Below are 19,321 nucleotides of genomic sequence, written 5' to 3' on the forward strand. Positions count from 1 at the left end.
ATCAACCTTACAAATGTTTCCCCAGGTCTCCCAAAGCAATAGAAATAAAAACAACATAAACCAATGGGACCTAATCGAACTGACAAGATTTTGCACAGCAGAGGAAACCCAAAAGAAACCAAAAGACAACTTCAGAATGGGAGAAAATAGTTTCAAATGATGCAGCTGGACAGGGCCTGATCTTTAAAATACCAAACAACTTATACAACTCAAGAGCAAAAAAGCCAACATCCCAATGGAAAAATGGGCCAAGACCTGAATAGACATTTCTCCAAGGAAGATAAACAGATAGCCAACAAGCACATGAAACAATGCTCAACATCCCTGATTATTAGAGAGATGCAAATCAAAACTACCATGAGGTACCACCTCATACCATCAGGATGGCCATCATTATAAGTCCACAAATACAAGTGCTGGAGAGGGGGTGGAGAAAAGGGAACCCTCCATACTGTTCTCCATATGGAGAACAGTATGGAGGTACCTTAGAAAGCTATGCAGAGAACTACCATATGACCCAGCAATCCCACTTTTGGGCATATATCCCGACAAACTTCCCTTGAAAAAGACCCATGTCCCCACATGTCCTTGCGCTCTATTTCACAATAGCCAAGACATGGAAACAACCCAAATGTCCTTTGACAGACGACTGGATTAAGATGATGGGGTAATATACACAATGAATACTATTTAGCCATAAAAAAAGAATGAAATAATGCCCTTTGCAGCAACATGGATGGAACTAGAGACTCTCATACTGGGTAAAGTAAGGCAGAAAGAGAAGGAACAATCACAACGATATCACTTACATCTGGAATCTAATATATGGCACAAAATGAATCTTTCCACAGAAAAGAAAATCATGGACTTGGAGAATAGACTTGTGGTTGCCAAGGGGGTGGGGCTGGAGTGGGATGGATCAGGAGCTTGGGGTTAATAGATGCAAACTATTGCTCTTGGAATGGATTACAATGAGATCCTGCTGTGTAGCACTGGAACTATGTGTAGTCATTTATGATGGAGCATGATAATGGGAGAAAAAAGAATGTACACATGTTGTGTAAGGTTACCATGTTGTACAGAAGAAAAAAATTGTATTGGGGAATAACAATAAAATTTTTTTAAACAAAAGCACTTAAAAAAAGTATGTTGGCAGAAAGGAATCCCAACTAGGAACCATGAGGTTGCAGGTTTGATCCCCGGCTTCACTCATGTGGTAAGGATCTGGTGTTGCCATGAGCTGTGGTGTAGGTCACAATGCGCTTGGATATGGTGTGCCGTGGCTCTGGTGTAGGCTGAAAGCTGTAGCTTTGATTAGAGACCTAGCCTGGGACCCATATGCCACAGGTGTGGCCCTAAAACGCAAATAAAAAATAACTATATTCAAATATGAATAATTTTAAGCGGCATTCATCTATAACTCATGTACTTCATCACCCCTCCCCTCTTTTCCATTTTTCTCTCTCATAGAACTATATATTAGGTGTTATAGGGTATACTAAAATGAGTTAAAATCATAAACTCTGTACTCAATGACTTTGAGTCCCATAGAATACAGAAAGGAGATAAGTAAATACTTGAGATAAAGAAAGTCTAAAATCTAAAGTAAATCACAAGACTGAAGCAAACTGACTAAGAACTGTGATTGTGTCGACATCTCAGTTTTCACAGGTAAATTATCAGGAGTTATGCAAGGACAAAAGGCATAAACCAACATAGTCTTGGACAACCAGAGATACAGAGTCACCCTACTAGTTTTGCTTTAACTTTTTATTGTGGAGACTGTTATAGCACCTCTATGTGCTGAGATAATGATATAATGAAACCTCAAGTAATGATCTCCAAGTCAGCAACTACAACATATGGCCAACACTATCTCTGCCCCCTCTAACTTCCTACCCACATTTATTGAAAGCCAATCCAAAGACTTTTCTTGATTCATTTATCATTTTCCCCCATTCAAATCCTTTCTCTTTTCTATTTTCTTTACCCAATCCCATCACAATCCCCACCCTTCTTTTTAGTTTTACTTAAGGCACTTAGCTTTGATGGTCCAACTCTGACAGGACACAGATCCTGAAAGGTCAGCTCAGAGAGGGGGAGCCAGATCAGCAGTACCTTACACTGTTTCTTTTTCTGGACAGATGGCTCCATGACGGCTGCTCCATAATGGTGGCTGAGGAGGCCAGGGTGTCCATGAGAGTTGTTGTACTGCTCTGGCTTGAGGTGTCTCTGTTCCCTTCTGGCCTCTTCCAGAGTAGGCACTCCCAAAACCTCAGCTCCCCAGATGTGGTGATCCCCTTGAAGGTTGCCAATTGGGGCAGAGGTGAGAAGGCTCCAGGATGGATCTCCTACAGCCTGCAGTTTGGGGGCCAGAGACATATTGTTCACATGCAGGCTAAGAAGATCTTGGTTTCCAGACACCTCCCCGTGTTCACCTACACAGACCAGCACGCCCTTCACCAGGATCAGCCTTTTGTTCCCGATGACTGCTACTATCATGGTTATGTGGAGGGGGTCTCTGAGTCCCTGGTTGCCCTCAGTACCTGTTCTGGAGGCTTTCAAGGAATGCTACAGATAAATGACCTTACTTATGAAATCCAGCCCATCAGACACTCTACCACATTTGAACACTTGATTTATAAGATAAACACTAATGAGACACAATTCTCACCTATGAGGTGTGGCTTAACAAATAAAGCGCACCAACAGTTGGAATTTGAAGAGGCAGATAAATCAAAAATGAAACAAAATTCTACTTATAACTGGTGGACCCACTCATGGTTTCTGGAGCTGGTTGTCGTGGTAGATCACAATTTCTTCATTTACTCTGAAGGTAATTTCTCAAAGGTACAGGAGAATGTATTTGTTGTTATCAATATAGTGGATTCCATTTATCAGCAGCTGGGTACTTATGTGATTTTGATTGGGATTGAGATTTGGAACCATGAAAATGTTTTCCCAATGATAAGCATAGAACAGGTACTGGAGAATTTCTCTCAGTGGCAACAAATCGGTCTTTCCCAGCTACAGTATGATGCTGCACATATTTTCATTAAAAGTTCACTTATAAGTGTACTTGGTATAGCCTAAGTTGCAGGAATATGTCGTCCTCCTCTCAATTGCGGAGTTAATAATTTCAGAGGAGACCCCTGGTCTGTTTTTGCCCTCACTGTAGCTCATGAGTTGGGTCATACTTTGGGAATGAAGCACGATGAAGACTCCTGTTTGTGTGGGCAAAGTGCTTGCATCATGAATGCTATCAGAGTGCCAGCAGAGAGATTCACCGATTGTAGTTATGCAGATTTTACAAAGACCGCTTTCAACCAGGGATCGTGTCTGCACAATCCTCCAATTCCAGGGACAGTCTTTATGCTGGAGCACTGTGGGAATGTGTTGGGTTAAAGAGAAGAGAAGTGTGACTGTGGATCTGTAAAGCAGTGTAAACAAGATCCTTTGTCTGCTGAACTGCACGCTGAGGCCTGGGCTGCTTGTGCTTTTGGGCTTTGTTGCAAAGACTGCAAGTTCATGCCATCAGGGGAACTCTGCAGACGTCAGGTCAATGAATGTGACCTTCCGGAGTGGTGCAATGGCACATCCCATCAGTGCCCAGAAGATGTATATGTGCAGGATGGGATTCCCTGTAGTGAGCGTGCCTACTGCTATCAAAAGAGCTGTAATGACCATGATGAACAGTGCAGGGAGATATTTGGTGAAGGTGCAAAGAGTGCATCCCAGAGTTGCTACAAAGAAATCAACTCCCAGGGAAATCCTTTTGGCCACTGTGCCATCAATGCAAACATACCTAAAATGTCCTATTCAACAGCATTTATGTGATCAGACAGAATGTATGAATGCACTGAGATCGATCACTAGTGGAGTAGTACCTGAGCTGTCGATCTCACATCGCGAATACATGACCACTTGCACTCGCGATACAATGATGTCACCTGCTGGAGTATCGACTATCACTTAGGGATGAATACACCTGATGCTGGTGAAGTGAAAGATGGCACAGTGTGTGGTCCAGGAAAGCTCTGCATACACAAGAGGTGCGTCAGTCTGTCTCTCCTGTCACAAGTCTGCCTGCCTGACACCTGCAACATGAATGGGATCTGCAATAATAAGCATCACTGCCACTGCAGCCATGGGTGGTCCCCACCCTACTGCCTACACAGAGGCAATGGAGGTAGTGTTGACAGTGGCCCGGCATCCGCCAGAAGAGTTTTCTTGCCACTGGTTGTGACTCTTAGCTTGTCTCTTTTGCTTTTACCTTTGGCTGCTATATTTATGCACCTTCGACAACGTTTTGGGCCCAAGAAGACTACGGCTCATTCTTCAGATTAAGAACATGCCTGTAACTTAATATCCTCTACACGATTAAGTTTTAGTCTATTGGCAGTAGAAGTTTTACTACATACCTGACACTGAACCCATTTCTGACAGTTGACAGAAAAATGCAGAGAGACCTTCCCTTCTGTCAGTATCAGAAACTTTGCCATCAAGCAAAGGTAACCCCTAACACTTTCCTATCTACGGTTCATTGTCGTAAGCTGCAAATAAAGCTCCGTTTTCCCCCTGAGTTAGCCCTCTTTGTGTTTCTTGAGCGTAGATATGACTCATGGGAAAGACAGGAGACAGACATCTCAGACCCAGCGGGGGGGCGGGGCGGGAGCGGGGGTGAGTCTTGCTCTCCTCCTTTTATTCCCAAAGTAACATCTCAGAGGTGCAGAGGATGTGTCTGTGTGGTCCGCAGAGTGGATTCCATTTATCAGGAGTTGTGTTCTTAGGTGATTTTGACTGGGACTGGCCGTTGGAATCATGGCAATGTTTTCTCAATGAAGAGCTAGAACAGGCAAAGACTGCAAGGTAGCTCGTGCCATCAGGGGAACTCTGTAGACATCAGGTCAATGAATGCGACCTTGCAGAGTGGTGCAATGGGACATCCCATCAATGTCCAGAAGATGTTTATGTGCAGGACAGGATTCCCTGTAGTGACAGTGCCTACTGCTATCAAAAGTGATGTAATTAAGTTGGCAAAATTACTTACATTTTCTAACATTGTGCTCCAAAATCTGAAAAGAATAATAAGAATGCTTGACCCACCCAACCTCTTTTTTATTTGGTAACCAAAAGAGAGAAAAGAATAACTTTTTGTTCAAGTATAAACAACTTGCTGTATGTTTAACAAAACCTCCTGATTCTGTTCCCTCTGCTTCATAGTCAAATGGGCCTGGTGCAACTCTGCTTTAATTTGGCAGTTTGGGTATCCTCTTAGAGTATTTTTTTGACTACCAGAATGTAATTTTTTTGTCTTTTGTCTTTTTAGGGCCACTCCTGCAGCATATGGAGGTTCCCAGGCTAGGGGTTGAATCAGAGCTGTAGCTGCCATCCTACACCACAGCCACAGCAACACCAGATCGTTAACCTACTGAGCAAGGCCAGGGATCAAACCCAAGTCCTCATGGATACTAGTTGGGTTTGTTAACCACTGAGCCACGATGGGAACTCCCAAAATATAATCTTCATGAGGGCAGAATATAATCTTAATGCGGGCAGGGTTGTTTTAACTCTTTTGCTCACTGTTGTGTCCCAATGCCTAGACAGTGCCTAATACACAATAAATATTTAAATGGATTATTAATTATATGAAATTAGGAAAAGTAAAAATATTCTGCTCCTTTTTTTTCTTTTTTCATTTTTAAAAGTTTTATTATAGGTGATTTACAATGTTGTGATAATTTCAGCTTTGTTCTGAATCAACAAAATGTTTCAGTTACACATATACACATATCCATTCTTTTTCAGATTCTTTTCCCATACAGGTTATGACAGAAAAATGGGTAGAGTTCTCTGAGTTATACAGCAGGTCCCCGTTGACTATCCATTCCATATAAAATACTACGAACACGCCAATCTCAGACCCCCAATCCATCCCTCCCCCCAACACCTGTCCTGTTTGGTAAATCTAAATTTGTTTTCCGGAGTTCCCGTTGTGGCGCAGTGGTTAACGAATCCGACTAGGAACCATGAGGTTGTGGGTTCGGTCCCTGCCCTTGCTCAGTGGGTTAACGATCCGGCGTTGCTGTGAGCTGTGGTGTAGGTTGCAGACGCGGCTCGGATCCTGCGTTGCTGTGGCTCTGGCGTAGGCTGGGGGCTACAGCTCCGATTAGACCCCTAGCCTGGGAACCTCCATATGCCGTGGGAGCGGCCCAAAGAAATAGCAAAAAGATAAATAAATAAATAAATAAATTTGTTTTCCAAGTCCGTGAGTCTGTTTCTGTTTTGTAAAAAAGTTCCTTTGAATCCTTTTTTAACGATTCCACATATAAGTGATATCATATGATGTTTGTCTTGGTCTGATTTCACTTAGTATGAGAATCTCTAGGTCCCTCCATGTTGCTGCAAATGGCATTATTTTGTTCTTTTTTATGGATGAGTAGTATTCCATTGTTTATATGTATCACATCTCCTGTATTCATTACTCTGTCAACAGACATTTTGGTTGCTTCCAGATCTTGGCTATTGTAAATAGTGCTGCAATGAACACTGGGGTGCATATATCGTTTCAAATTATGGTGTTCTCTGGATATATGCCCAGGAGTGGGATGGCTGGATGATATGGCACTTATATTTCTAGAGCTTTGAGGAATCCCCATACTATTTTCCATAGTGGTTGTACCAATTTAGATTCCTATCAACAGTGTAGGAGGTTTCTCTTTTCTCTGCATGCTACCCAACATTTATTTCCATAGAATTTTTTTTTCTTCTGTCTTTTTAGGGCCACACCCATGGCACATGGAGGTTCCCAGGTTAGAGGTCAAATCAGAGCCGTAGCTGCCGGTCTACGCCGCAGCCACAACAACATGGGATCCGAGCCCCATCTGTGACCTACACCACAGCTCATGGCAATGTTAGATCCTCAACCCATTGAGCAATGCCAGGGATCAAACTGTGTCCTCATGGATACTAGTCAGGTTCGTTAATGACTGAGCCACGATGGTAACTCCTCCGTAGACTTTTTGATGATGGTCATTCTGACTGATGTGATACCTCACTGCAGTTTTGATTTGCATTTCTCTAATAATTAGCAATGTAGAACATCTTTCATGTGTGTGTGTTTTTTTGCCATCTGTATGTCTTCATTGGAGAAATGTCTATTTAGGTCTTCGCATTTTTTTTTTTTTGGATTGGGTTGTTTGATTGAGCTGCATAAGTTGTTTGCATATTTTGGATATTAATCCCTTGCCCATTGTTTTGTTTGCAAGTATTCTGTCCCATTCCATGGGGTATCTTTTCACTTTGTTTATAGTTTCCTTTGCAGTGCAAAAACTTTTAAGCTTAATTAGATATCATTTATTTATTTTTGGTTTTTATTTTCATTACTCTAGAAGGTGGATCTAAAGAGATACTGCTGCGACATGTCAAAGAGAATTCTGCACATGTTTGTCTAAGAGTTTTACCACACGTGGTCTTACATTTAGGTTTTTAATCCATTTTTAAAACTGTAGCTTTTCTTCAAAATTGAACTTTGAATATCGAAAATGTGTATTTATAATGCTCCTTTTGTACTTGTCCATTGCCAGCTTTTTAATCTCTAACCTCCCTTCTCCTCAGTCTATTCTCAGTGTTTCTGGAAGTCTTGTGTCTTGAAACACATGTCTAATCTGATACCCTCTGCATATGGTCCAGATAACTACAAAATGCCACTCTCGTCAACTGAATCAAAAAACCTTTCTGATACCATTTTCCATTATGCTTTGCACAGTTTGCATCCTCTAGCTATTTTCTGTTTTAAATACACTTGGCTGTGTTATGTCTCTGTACATCTGTACATCAATCCCCATTCCCAAAATTCTGCTTATCACCCCACCCAACCCCTTTGCTTTGGAAATTCCTATTTCTCTCTCAACAGAGGTAAAACACCACATCTTTGGTAAAGCATTTCCTTGTGAAATGTTAGATGTCTACTTGTGTGCTCCAGTCACCTTTTTGTCATTCTTTTGAGCACTCTAGGAATAGAGGAGACATAAATGGTAACAATGTATCACCCAGAGACAGAAAGAAGAAAAGGACATCTCCTGGAGCCACAGAAATAGGGAAGCATGAACCAAGAAGACAATCTGATTAAATTTAGTTTTCAAAAATAAATCAGAGAATGACTCACATGTTTTAAGTGTACATGTTCATACAGAGATAATGGCAGCTGCTCTAATTTATTGACACTTTGCAAAATTTTTTTCTATTAAGTAAAGTTAACTTTGGTTACAATCAAACTTATCAATCTAATGTTCTTTTATATTTACTGGGTTTTATATTTTTGTTTGAGATAACTTTGAGAGAATCCTTTTTAATTTTCCAGGGTTATGCTGACTTCAGTTTTCATGCCTAAATCTGGAATTTATTTTGCTATAACTAGTGAAATAGAAATCCAATAATTTGTTTTTTGTCAAATGGCTAGCCAGCTGTCCTATAACACATTATTGAATAAGTAACTGTTCACTGCTTTATTGGTAAATTAAGATTCTCTATTATATTTTAAAGTTAATTTGTTACAGTCACATTATTTTCCTTGAACATTTTTACAAGAAGCTATATACCTTTTGTAATTTTTCTAATTTTAGGAAAAAGCTGCATTGTTATTTTATGTTGGCTTAGTTAATCGGGACTGAATCCATCAATTATATCAAAATTAGTGGGTAAAATTAAACTCCTTCTAACAAACACAGAATCTTACCTACTACCTTACTTTGGATTCCCCAAAAAAGCAGGTTCTGAGACAAGGGTTTAGGTGGAGTTAGTTTATTTGAGTAGCACAAAAAAAGAGTATATTATCAGCAGGTTTCCACTGTGGACTCCTGGGATCATTGCCTGTGGATTATCTAAAAGGCATGTGAAAAAACACCTCAGAATATTCCTTCAGGGAGTTCCCATTGTGTTGCAGTGGAAGTGAATCCAACTAGTATACATGAGGACTTGGGTTTGATCCCTATCCTCAGTGGGTGGGGGATCCAGTGTAGCTGTGAGCTGTGGCTTGATTGCAGACACGGCTCGGATCCCTTCTGGCTGTAGCTGTGGCCGGCATCTGCAGCTCCGATTCGACCCCTAGCCTGGAACTTCCATATGCCATATGCCCTGGATATGCCCTGTGGTCAAAAAAAGCAAAAAAAAAGCAAAAAAAAAGAATATTCCTTCATGATATAGCTGTGGGGAAAAGAAGTGAGATACAGCACTTGAAACAGGAAACTGTCAGAACCTGGAAATTGTCTCCTGCAGCTGCCAGTGAACTCAGGTGGAATGGGGGGATACAGGGTCAGCTATTAGAATCTTCTGTATGCAGGTTACATAGAAAATAGACACTGAGGCAAGGATTAAAAACATACGTATCTTCTGCAGTATGGTGAGAATTCCTATACAGACTAGTGGTTTCCTACTTTACAGAAGTGTATGTGGCCCACTCATGGAGCTGGCTAGGAGCAAGTAAAGTTAATTCATCTGGAAACAACTCTTAACCACAAATGTTTTGTGAGTAAATCTCACAACATCCCCAGGCTTCATGAGAATTCTAAGGTGTCTGACGTGTTTCTCAAGAGAGTCCATAGTACAGTTGTGTCCTGCTTGCTCACATCATCACTCACACATTAATTAATGTATACTTGATTTGCTTTGATTGCTTTCCTGTCTCAGTTTCTCACTGCTTTACCATGCACTCAAATCTTGGAATTACATCCCAAATAAACTGCTCATATTCAAATCCTCATCTTAGGTGTATTTATGACAGTTGGTACCAGAAGTGCTCTTCAAAATGCAGATTCATAAGATGTGAGATCTTTGAATTGGATCAGTTACTTGTCAGATTGCAACTAGGATTCATAGTCCAGCCAGGAGATTTGTGACAAGTGGTGTGCTGCAACATTGTAAACTAAGACTCTCACTGTGGTATGTTAGGATGAGGTACAGATAGAAGTAGTGCCCTAGTCTATATATTAGCCCTAATATTGAAGTTAGAATTGCAAAATTTATGATGTTACTTAAACAGTGAATAATCCATGAAGAAAGAAAATGACAGGCTCAGGTCAAATAACTTGGGCATTGTGAAAGTCATAACACCTCTATGACAATGTTTATAGAGAATCTCATCCTACAGACTGTTGAAAATAATATCCAGATTTGTCATAAATGAGCAGAATTATAAAGTTCCCTGAATTTAGATCTCTGGTATGTTTCCTATATAAAAGTCAAAGGTCCTATTAGGGAAGAACTCTTATTCTAAGATTTTGGATGAGGACATTTGAGTGGATGTATTTGAAAATTTGAATCTTAGATTTTCTTGAACACTCTTGGCCAGTAGTAGAGCTCATTCCTTAGACCTTTGCCAGAAGAGATCAGGCTTCACCAAAGATTATACTTATCCTCCTGAAGATCTATATCTCTCCTCACAGCATCCAGACTAATAACTAGGATCAGTCCTCAAAATGGCCCAGGTGGGAATGTACAGTTCTTAGTATGCAAGGAACTGGATCATTGCTCAAGAGAACTTTGGGAACTGGATGATATATGCCATCAGAAACCAGGTGAATATACATACATAAGAATAATCCTGAGGATAGTGGATCAGGAGAAAGAGAAGACAGATTATATAGGGGAGAGCTTTAAATAAGAGGGTTCTTAGGATTTAACATTCTTGCAAAGATGCCCAGAGCTTATCCTAATGTTATGCTGGAATTACTGCATCTTCATGGCTTGAAAATATTGGCAGACTATAATAATTGAGGTGAAAATGCTAGAACTACTTGGTAGATAAGTGTATTTGGGGATCAGAATATTCAAGGAAGAAAGATGGTAGAATGCATTTGTTACAAAAGACCAGAAAAATCACTGCTGACTCTGTTTATTTGGAAGCCCAAGAGGACACTATCTTCACTCAAGCAGTGAAAAATTCACTTCTCAGGGGAGAGTAGGCATTGTTGGGATCTCAATGGTAGCTGTCTTTTAAGCCAGAATTGATAGCCTGCAACAATGGTAGAGAAAAGGAGATAGCCTTTAGCTACCAAAAACAAAGGTGGATGTGATTACTATAATGGACAAGACGACTGGGCCCTGACCTAAGTGTATTTGAGACCACGACTAATAGATTTTGGTTCTCATAGGGATGAGATAGGTGGGCCGACAATGAGGGTATTTATTACCTTATACAGCCAAAAAAGATCAAAAACTCGTAATCAGTAGACTAAAGCCAAATTTTGCAATGGGCATCTCTTATCCATTTTTCAGACTTTAGTCAGAATATCACTTAATATCACTTTAAGTGTAAATAAATACCAATTTATTTACACTTAAAGGAAGGACAGGCCACTTTTTAGGAAGAACCCTATTTATATCATTATAAATATATACAATAAATATTCTCCTAACTTGTTCCCCCAACAGGACCTTATTTCACAAAGGGGACTGTTCCCCAAATGGATATACATGTACCAAAGTAACCATACAATGGGGAAAAAGGGAATACTGAGGTCTTTTGAGGTCTATCAGATTCAAGGTCTGACCTGACACAGATACCACAGAACCCCAAATACATGAAGGAGACTATATAAGAAATAAAAATCCTGATCCAAAGATGTCTCACAATGGGCCCAATGGGTCCATGAACCCACTCTGTGGTAATTTTTCTGGGTGCTGGGTGCAAAAACTCAGAAGCTGACAGTATCCTCATACTGGTTCTTTGATCTGTGGAATAAAAGCTGTCATGGAAGCAAAGACAAAGTGAGAGGATCTAAAATTCCTTCCATACCCACTTACCTCCAGCTAAGATAGTAAAACAGAAGGACTAATATATCCTAAGTGAAACAGCAGATCACCAATGACTTAAAGGTTGCAGGGTGGTGACCCACATATCATATTCCTATTTAATTTATGGTATTTCTGCTACAAAGATCAAATGAATCTTGGTGAATAATGGTGAATTACCACAAACTTACCCAAATAGAAGCCCCAGTCAAGCACAGTATGCTGGATATAGTAACATTACTAGAAGATATCAACACACTATCTAGCAGATGTTATAAAGCTATTGATCTGACAGATACATTATTTTTTATCTCTATTAGGAAGAAGGATCAAATGTAGTTAGCATATTTGTGGGATGGAAAGCAGTATACACTCAAAATCTTGCTTCAAAGCTTGTTAATAACTTCTCTTCTCTGCCACAATATAGCTTGAAAATAATTTGATCATCTTAATACTTATCAGAACATCATACTTGTCCACTATATCTATGGTATTATGTTAATCAAAACTAGAGAATAGGAAATGGCAAGTATTATGAATGCCACAGAAAGATGTATGTCAGAACATAAGAGAAAAGCTGCACAAATATTTAGGGGGCCTGCCACATTTAGCACAGTTTTTAGGGATATAACAGTCTGTGGCATCCTGAGATTCACTTCAATCTAAAAAACAAGTTAATGCAACTCATTATCTCCTAACACTGATAAAGAAACACAGTGCCAGGAGTTCACATCATGGTGTAGCAGAAATGAATCCAACTAGGATCCATGGCCTTGCTCAGTGGGTTAAGGATCTGGCATTGCTGTGAGCTGTGGTGTAGGTTGCACATGTGGTTGGATCTGATGTTGCTATGGCTGTGGTGTAGGTCAGAAGTTGTAGCTCCAATTGGACCCCTAGCCTGGGAATCTCCATATGCTGCGGGTGTGGCTCTAAAAAGCAAAAAACAAATTAAAAAAAAAAAAGCAGCACAGTGTCTGATAGGGTAAGTAACTCCTCCTGCCCCATCTCTCCTCCTCCTTTGCTTCCTTCTCTTCTTTCACCTCCTTCCTCTTCTTTCTCTTTGATTTTCTGCATTAATTTTTAAATAAATTTGTGAAACTTCCTATAAAAATTTCTGGGCCTCATAAAAAATCATTGAAATTTTCCTAAAATTTTCAAATATATACAAAAATAAAAAGAATATAATTATGAACTCCTATATTCCTACCAGTTACATTCAACACACTTGAAGACTTTGCCACTCCTGCTTCATTTTCACCTGATTTTTTTCTATTGAAATATTTGTAAGTCAAATCCTAGATTTTACGCTTTAAACCGCTATGCAATTCAGTATGCATATGTAGAACAGATTCTGACATTTTGTATGAAGTGGTAATATATTAAAAATACATTATTTGAAAGCAGAATGTAAAAAATTAGTGACATGTATTATAAACCTCAAAGCAACAATTTAAAAACAAGAAAAAGACATAGCTGTCCAGTTTTCCCAGCACCACTTATTGAAGAGACCTATCTTTCTTCTACTGTATGTTCTTGCCTCTTTTGTCATAGATTACTTCACCATAGGTGCTTGGGTTTATTTCTGAGCTTTCTATCCTATTCCATTGATCTATATCTCTGGTTTTATGCCAGTGCTATACTGTTTTGATGATGGCAGCTTTTTAGTATAGTCTGAAGTCAGGGAGCCTGATTCCTTCAGTTCCTTTTTTCTTTTTCAATACTGCTTTGGCTATTTGGGTCTTTTGCATTTCCATACAGATTTTAAAATATTTTGCTCTAGTTCTGTGAAGAACATTATTCATAATAAGGGATTGTATTGAATCTGTAGATTGTCGTGGTTAGTATAGTCATTTTGACAATATTCTTACAATCAAAGAGTATGGTGTATCTTTCCATCTGTTTGTGTCATCTTTGATTTCTTTCATCAGAATCTTATAGTTTTCAGAGTACAAGCCTTTTGTCTCTTTAGGTACATTTATTCCTAGGTATTTTATTCATTTTGATGTGATGGAAAATGGGATTATTTCTCTTTCTGATTTTTCACTGTTAGTATACAGAAATGCAATCAATTTCTGTGTATTAACTTTGCATTCTGAAACTTTACCAAATTCATTGATGCGCTCTAACAGTTTTCTGGTAATGTGTTGGGGATTTTCTAGGTATATTACCATGTCATCTGCAAACAGTGACAGTTTCACTTCTTCTTTTCCAATTTAATTTCTTTTATTTCTTTTTCTTCTCTGATTGCTGTGGCTTGGACTTCTAAAACTACATTGAATAACGGTGGTGAAAGTGGACATCCTTGTCTTGTTCCTAATCTTAGTGGAAATGCTTTCAGTTTTTCACCACTGAGAATGACATTAGCTGTGGGCTTCTCAAATATGGCATTTATTATTTTGAGGTAGGTTTCCTCTATGTCCACTTTCTGGAGAGTTTTTTATCAGAAATGGATGTTGAATTTTGTCAAAAGCTATTTCTGCACCTATTGAGATGATCACACGGTTTTTATTTTTCAGTATGTTGATGTTATGTATCACACTGATTGATTCGTGGATATTGAGGAATTCCTGCATTCCTGGGATAAATACCATTTGATCATGGTGTATGATCCTTTAAAATACATTTGGATTCTTTGCTAATATTTTGTTGATGATTTTTGCATCTATGTTCATCCGTGGCATTGGCCTGTCATTTTCTCTAACACCATAGGCAAAAAAAAAAAACTAAAAATGGATTAAAGACCTAAATGTGAGACCAGATACTATAAAACTCCTAGAGAAAAACATAGGCAGAACAGTCTTCAACATAAATCACAGCAACACCTTGTTTGATGCACCTCCTAGAATAATAACAGTAAAGTCAAAAATAAACCAATGGGACCTTATCAAACTTACAATCTTTTGCAAAGCAAAGGAAACTATTTTTTAAAAAAATAAAATTAATGGGAAAAAATATTTGCAAATGATGCAAACAACAAGGGCCTAATATCCAAAATATAAAACAACTCATATACAACTCAACAACAACAATAAAAACAACCCAATAGAAAAATGGGCAGAAGACCTAAATAGAGATTTCTCCAAAGAAGACATATGGATAGCCAGTAGGCACATGAAAAAATGCTCGACATCAATACTTATTGGAGAAATGCAAATCAAAACTACAATGAGGTTCCACTGCATGCCAGTCAGAATGGCCATCAATAACAAGGCAACACGTAATAAGTGCTGGACAGGGTGTGGAGAAAAGGTAACCCTCCTGCACTGTTAGTGGGAATGTAAACTGTTATAACCACCATGGAAAACAGTATGGAGGTACCTCAGAAAACTATATAACTACTATATAACCCAGCAATCCCACTGCTGGGCACATATCTGGAAAAAACTTTCATTGAAAAAGATACATGTTCATTGCAGCACTACTCACAATAGCCAAGACATGGAAACAACCTAAATGTCCATCGACAGATGAATGGATTAAAAGATGTTGTACACACACACACACACACACACACACACACACACACACACTGGAATACTACTCAGCTATAAAAAAGAACAACTCATGCCATTTGCAGCAACATGGATGGATCTAGAGACTCTCATACTAAGTAAATCAGAAAGAGAAAGACAAATACCATATGATATCACTTATATCTAGAATCTAATATATGGCACAAATGAACCTATCAACAGAAAAGAAACAAACTCATGGGCCCAGAGAACAGACTTGTGGTTGCCAAGGGGGAGGCGGGATTGAGATGGACTGGAAGTTTGGGGTTAGCAGAGGCAAACAATTTCATTTGGAGTGGATAAGCCATGAGATCCTGCTGTAAAGCTCAGGGAACTATATCTAGTCACTTGAGATGGAACATACTGGAGGATAATGTGAGAAAAAGAGTGTGTGTGTGTGTGTGTGTGTGTGTGTGTGTGTGTAACTGGGTCACTTTGCTGTACAACAGAAATTGACAGAATACTGTAAATCAACTATAAAAATAAAAATCTTAAATAATAAAAGAAGATGTGGGATGGATATATATATATATATATATATATATATATATATATATATATATATCCATTGTGTGTGTGTGTATATGTGTGTATAGGAATACTACTAAGCCATAAAAAAGAACAAAATAAAGTCATCTGCAACAACATGGTAGGACCTAGAGATTCTCATACTAAGTGAAGTCATAAAGAGAAAGACAAATACCAAATGATATCACTTATATGTGGAATCTAAAAAATGGCACAAAGAATGTAGCTACAAAACAGAAACAAACTCATGGACATGAAGGGAAGATTGGTGATTGCCAAGGGAGAGGGGGGAGGAAGTGGGATATACAGGGAATTTGGGATTGATAGATGCAAACTATTACATTTAGAATGGATCAGCAATGAGGTCCTACTGTGTAGCACAGAGAACTGTGTTCAGTCTCTTGGGATAGACCATGATGGAATATGACAAAAAGAATACACACACACACACACACACACACACACACACACACACACACACACATATATATATGACTGGGTCACTATGCTATACAGCAGAAATTGATACAACACTGTAAATTAACTATACTCTAATAAAAATAAAATTTAAAAATAAATAAAAATAAGAAAAAGAAAAAAAGAGGTATAAGTCATATGCCAAGAGAGAAGATAAATAAAAAACATTCTAACAAGAGGATGACACAAATAGAAAACCAGTGATAGCAACATGGTCATATTACATCCAACTACATCAATAATTACTTAAATACTAATATAGTCTAAATAGAGCAATTAAAGGCAGAGATTATCAAAATGGTTTTAAAAAGTAAGGTGTAATCGTATGTTCCCTACAAGAAATATTCTTTAAGGAGGTCACATAAATTAGGAAAATAGGATAATAAATGTTGGCTATACAAACACTAATCATAAGAAAAGTACAGTTCATAAATTGACACCAGAGAAAGTTCAGGACAGAAAATTACTACTGGAGATAGAAAGGGATATTTCACAATAAAGGAAAACAACAATCCTGGAGTTCCCTTGTGGTTCAGTTAAGGATCTGATCATCACTAACGTGGCTCAGGTCGCTGTTGTGGTGCGAGTTCAATCCTGGGCCCAGGAACTTCCACATGTCACAGGCACGGCCAAAAAAAAAAAGAAAGAAAATAAAACATAACAAGTCTAACTGTTAAGGTGCATAATAATAAAAACATAATAAAGTTTAAAACTAGCAGGAATTTCCCTGATGGCTCAAGGGGTTAAGGATCCCTGTCCCAGGAAATTTTCTATGTGGTGGGCGCAGTCAAAAAAATATATATAACAACAAACAAACTCACAGGAAAAAAAGAGAAGTAAGCAAGGCCATTAAATGTGATATGATGATTTCAACATTCCTTTCTCACTAACTGGATAAACTAGCAGAATATCAGTAAAGATATAGAAGACTTGAACAGCAATGTCAACCAATTAGACTTACATGATATATGTAAAACATTCCAACCAACAAATAGCAGAATATAAATCCAAGTTCATATGGAACATTCACTATGTTGGACTATGAAACAAATCTCTGGAAATTTAAGAGTTTTAAAATTATACAAGGAAAGTTCTCTGAAAATGTAAATAAATTAGAAAAGAAATTAGGAAAATCACTCAAATATTTGTACATTAATCAGCACAGCTTTAAATAACTTGTGGGTGACAGGAAAATCATGAGGGAAATTAGAAAATACTTGAACTGAATGAAAATAAAGTTACTACATGTCTAAATTTATAATTCAAATATTCAAATAAAATATAGAATATATAGTTACTCTAGAACATGGCCTAGTCTAGGATTTCCTATAAATTTTAATGGCATGCATTTTTTGAGAATTGCTTTTTTCACTAAACATATTTTGTGAGATTCATTCATGCTACCTATTCATGAGGTCTCAGTAGTATTGACATAAAAAAATACATAGATCAATGTGATAAAATAGGGAGTACAGAAAGAGATCCATGCACACTCTATTGATTTTATTATGGCAAATTTGTCAAAGTAATTCAATGAGGAAATGAAAGTCATTTTTTTATTTTTGTCTTTTGTCTTTTTAGGGCTACACCGGTGGCAGCATATGGAGGTTCCCAAGCTAGGGGTCTAATCGAAGTTGTAACCACCGGCCTACGCCACAGCCACAGCAATGCAGGACCAGAGCCGGGTCTGTGACATACACCACAGCTCACAGAAACACCAGATCCTTAACCCAAGGAGCAAGGCCAGGGATTGAACCCACAACCTCATGGTTCCTAGTTGGATTCGTTTCTGTTGCACCACGACAGGAACTCTGATAAATGGCCTTTTTTATGTTGAGATATGTTCCCTCTATACTCACTTTGATGAAAATTTTTATCTTGAATGAATGTTCAATTTTGTCAAGTGTTTTTTGTGTCTATTGAGATGATCATGTGATTTTTATCCTTCCTTTTGTTAATGTGTACGGCATCAATTTTTTTCAAATGTTCAACCATTCTTGGATCTCTGCAATAAATCCCATTTGATCATGTTGTATATAATCATGTTTACACACTGTTGAATTCAGTTTGCTAGTACTTTGTTGAGAGTTTTTTCATATATATTCATATAATATTCTTTTTATTTTGGCAGTGTCTTTGATTTTGGTGTACGAGTAATGGCAGCCTCCTAGAATAAATTTGGGAAGGTTTAGTCTTCTTCAATTTGGGGGATTAGTTTGAGAATAGGTACTAATTCTTTATTTCTTTGGTAGAATTCCCCTGTGAAGCCCTCCAGGGCTAGATTTTGTTTGCTGGGAGTTTTTGGATTACTAATTCAATTCAATTTCACTCTTCAGATTACCTTTTTCTTCTTGATTCATTCTTGGAAGATTTATGTTTCAGAAATTTACCCATGCCTTCTAGGTTGTCCATAACTATTCACAGTGTTCTCTTATGATTGTTTGAGTTTCTGTGACACTGGTTGTAATCTCTCCTCTTTCATATCTTATTTTGTTTATTTGGGTCCTTTCTCTTTTTTTCCTGGCTAAAAAGGTTTATTAATTTTCTTTTTGTTTTAAAAAAAGGTAGTTCTTATTTTTATTGATCTTTTCTACTGTTGTTTGTTTACTTGTTTTGGTCTCTATTTCATTTTTTTCCTCTCTGATTTTTATTATTTCCTTCCTTTTGTTGACACTGTGCTTTGTTCTATTCCATTAGATGATAAGTCAGGTTGGTTATTTAAGATTTTTCTTTCTTGTGGTTGGCCTGTATCACTATAAACTTCCCTTTTCAAAATGCTTTTTCTACACCCCATAGATTTTTGAAAGTTGTCATTTTATATTCATTTGCCTTCAGGTATTATCTGAATTTCTATTTGATTTCTTCATTGACACATTGCGTTTTTTCTTTTTTTTTTCATTTATAATGATTTTAATTTTTTCCACTATAGCTGGCTTACAGAATTCTGTCAATTTTCTACTGTACAGTGAGGTGACCCAGTTACATGTGCACTACTCACAAGAGCCAAGACATGG

At 38.1% G+C, this 19,321-nt stretch overlaps 1 protein-coding gene and 1 pseudogene across 1 annotated transcript in view; one reads left to right on the forward strand and one right to left on the reverse strand.

Annotated features, from left to right (window-relative positions):
- Nucleotides 1-2,048: 2,048 nt before the first annotated feature.
- LOC125136238 (disintegrin and metalloproteinase domain-containing protein 21-like) lies at nt 2,049-4,515 on the forward strand (annotated as a pseudogene).
- Nucleotides 4,516-4,701: 186 nt separating this feature from the next.
- The window catches only part of LOC125136751 (disintegrin and metalloproteinase domain-containing protein 20-like), a 40,122-nt gene continuing 25,502 nt past the window's right edge, over nt 4,702-19,321 (reverse strand). Inside the window, 1 exon segment of the mRNA XM_047797542.1 lies at nt 4,702-4,846. Within this exon segment, the coding sequence (XP_047653498.1) occupies nt 4,702-4,846 (145 nt within the window).

This window comes from Phacochoerus africanus, chromosome 9 (assembly GCF_016906955.1).
Source record: "Phacochoerus africanus isolate WHEZ1 chromosome 9, ROS_Pafr_v1, whole genome shotgun sequence".
NCBI classification, from domain to species: Eukaryota; Metazoa; Chordata; class Mammalia; order Artiodactyla; family Suidae; genus Phacochoerus; species Phacochoerus africanus.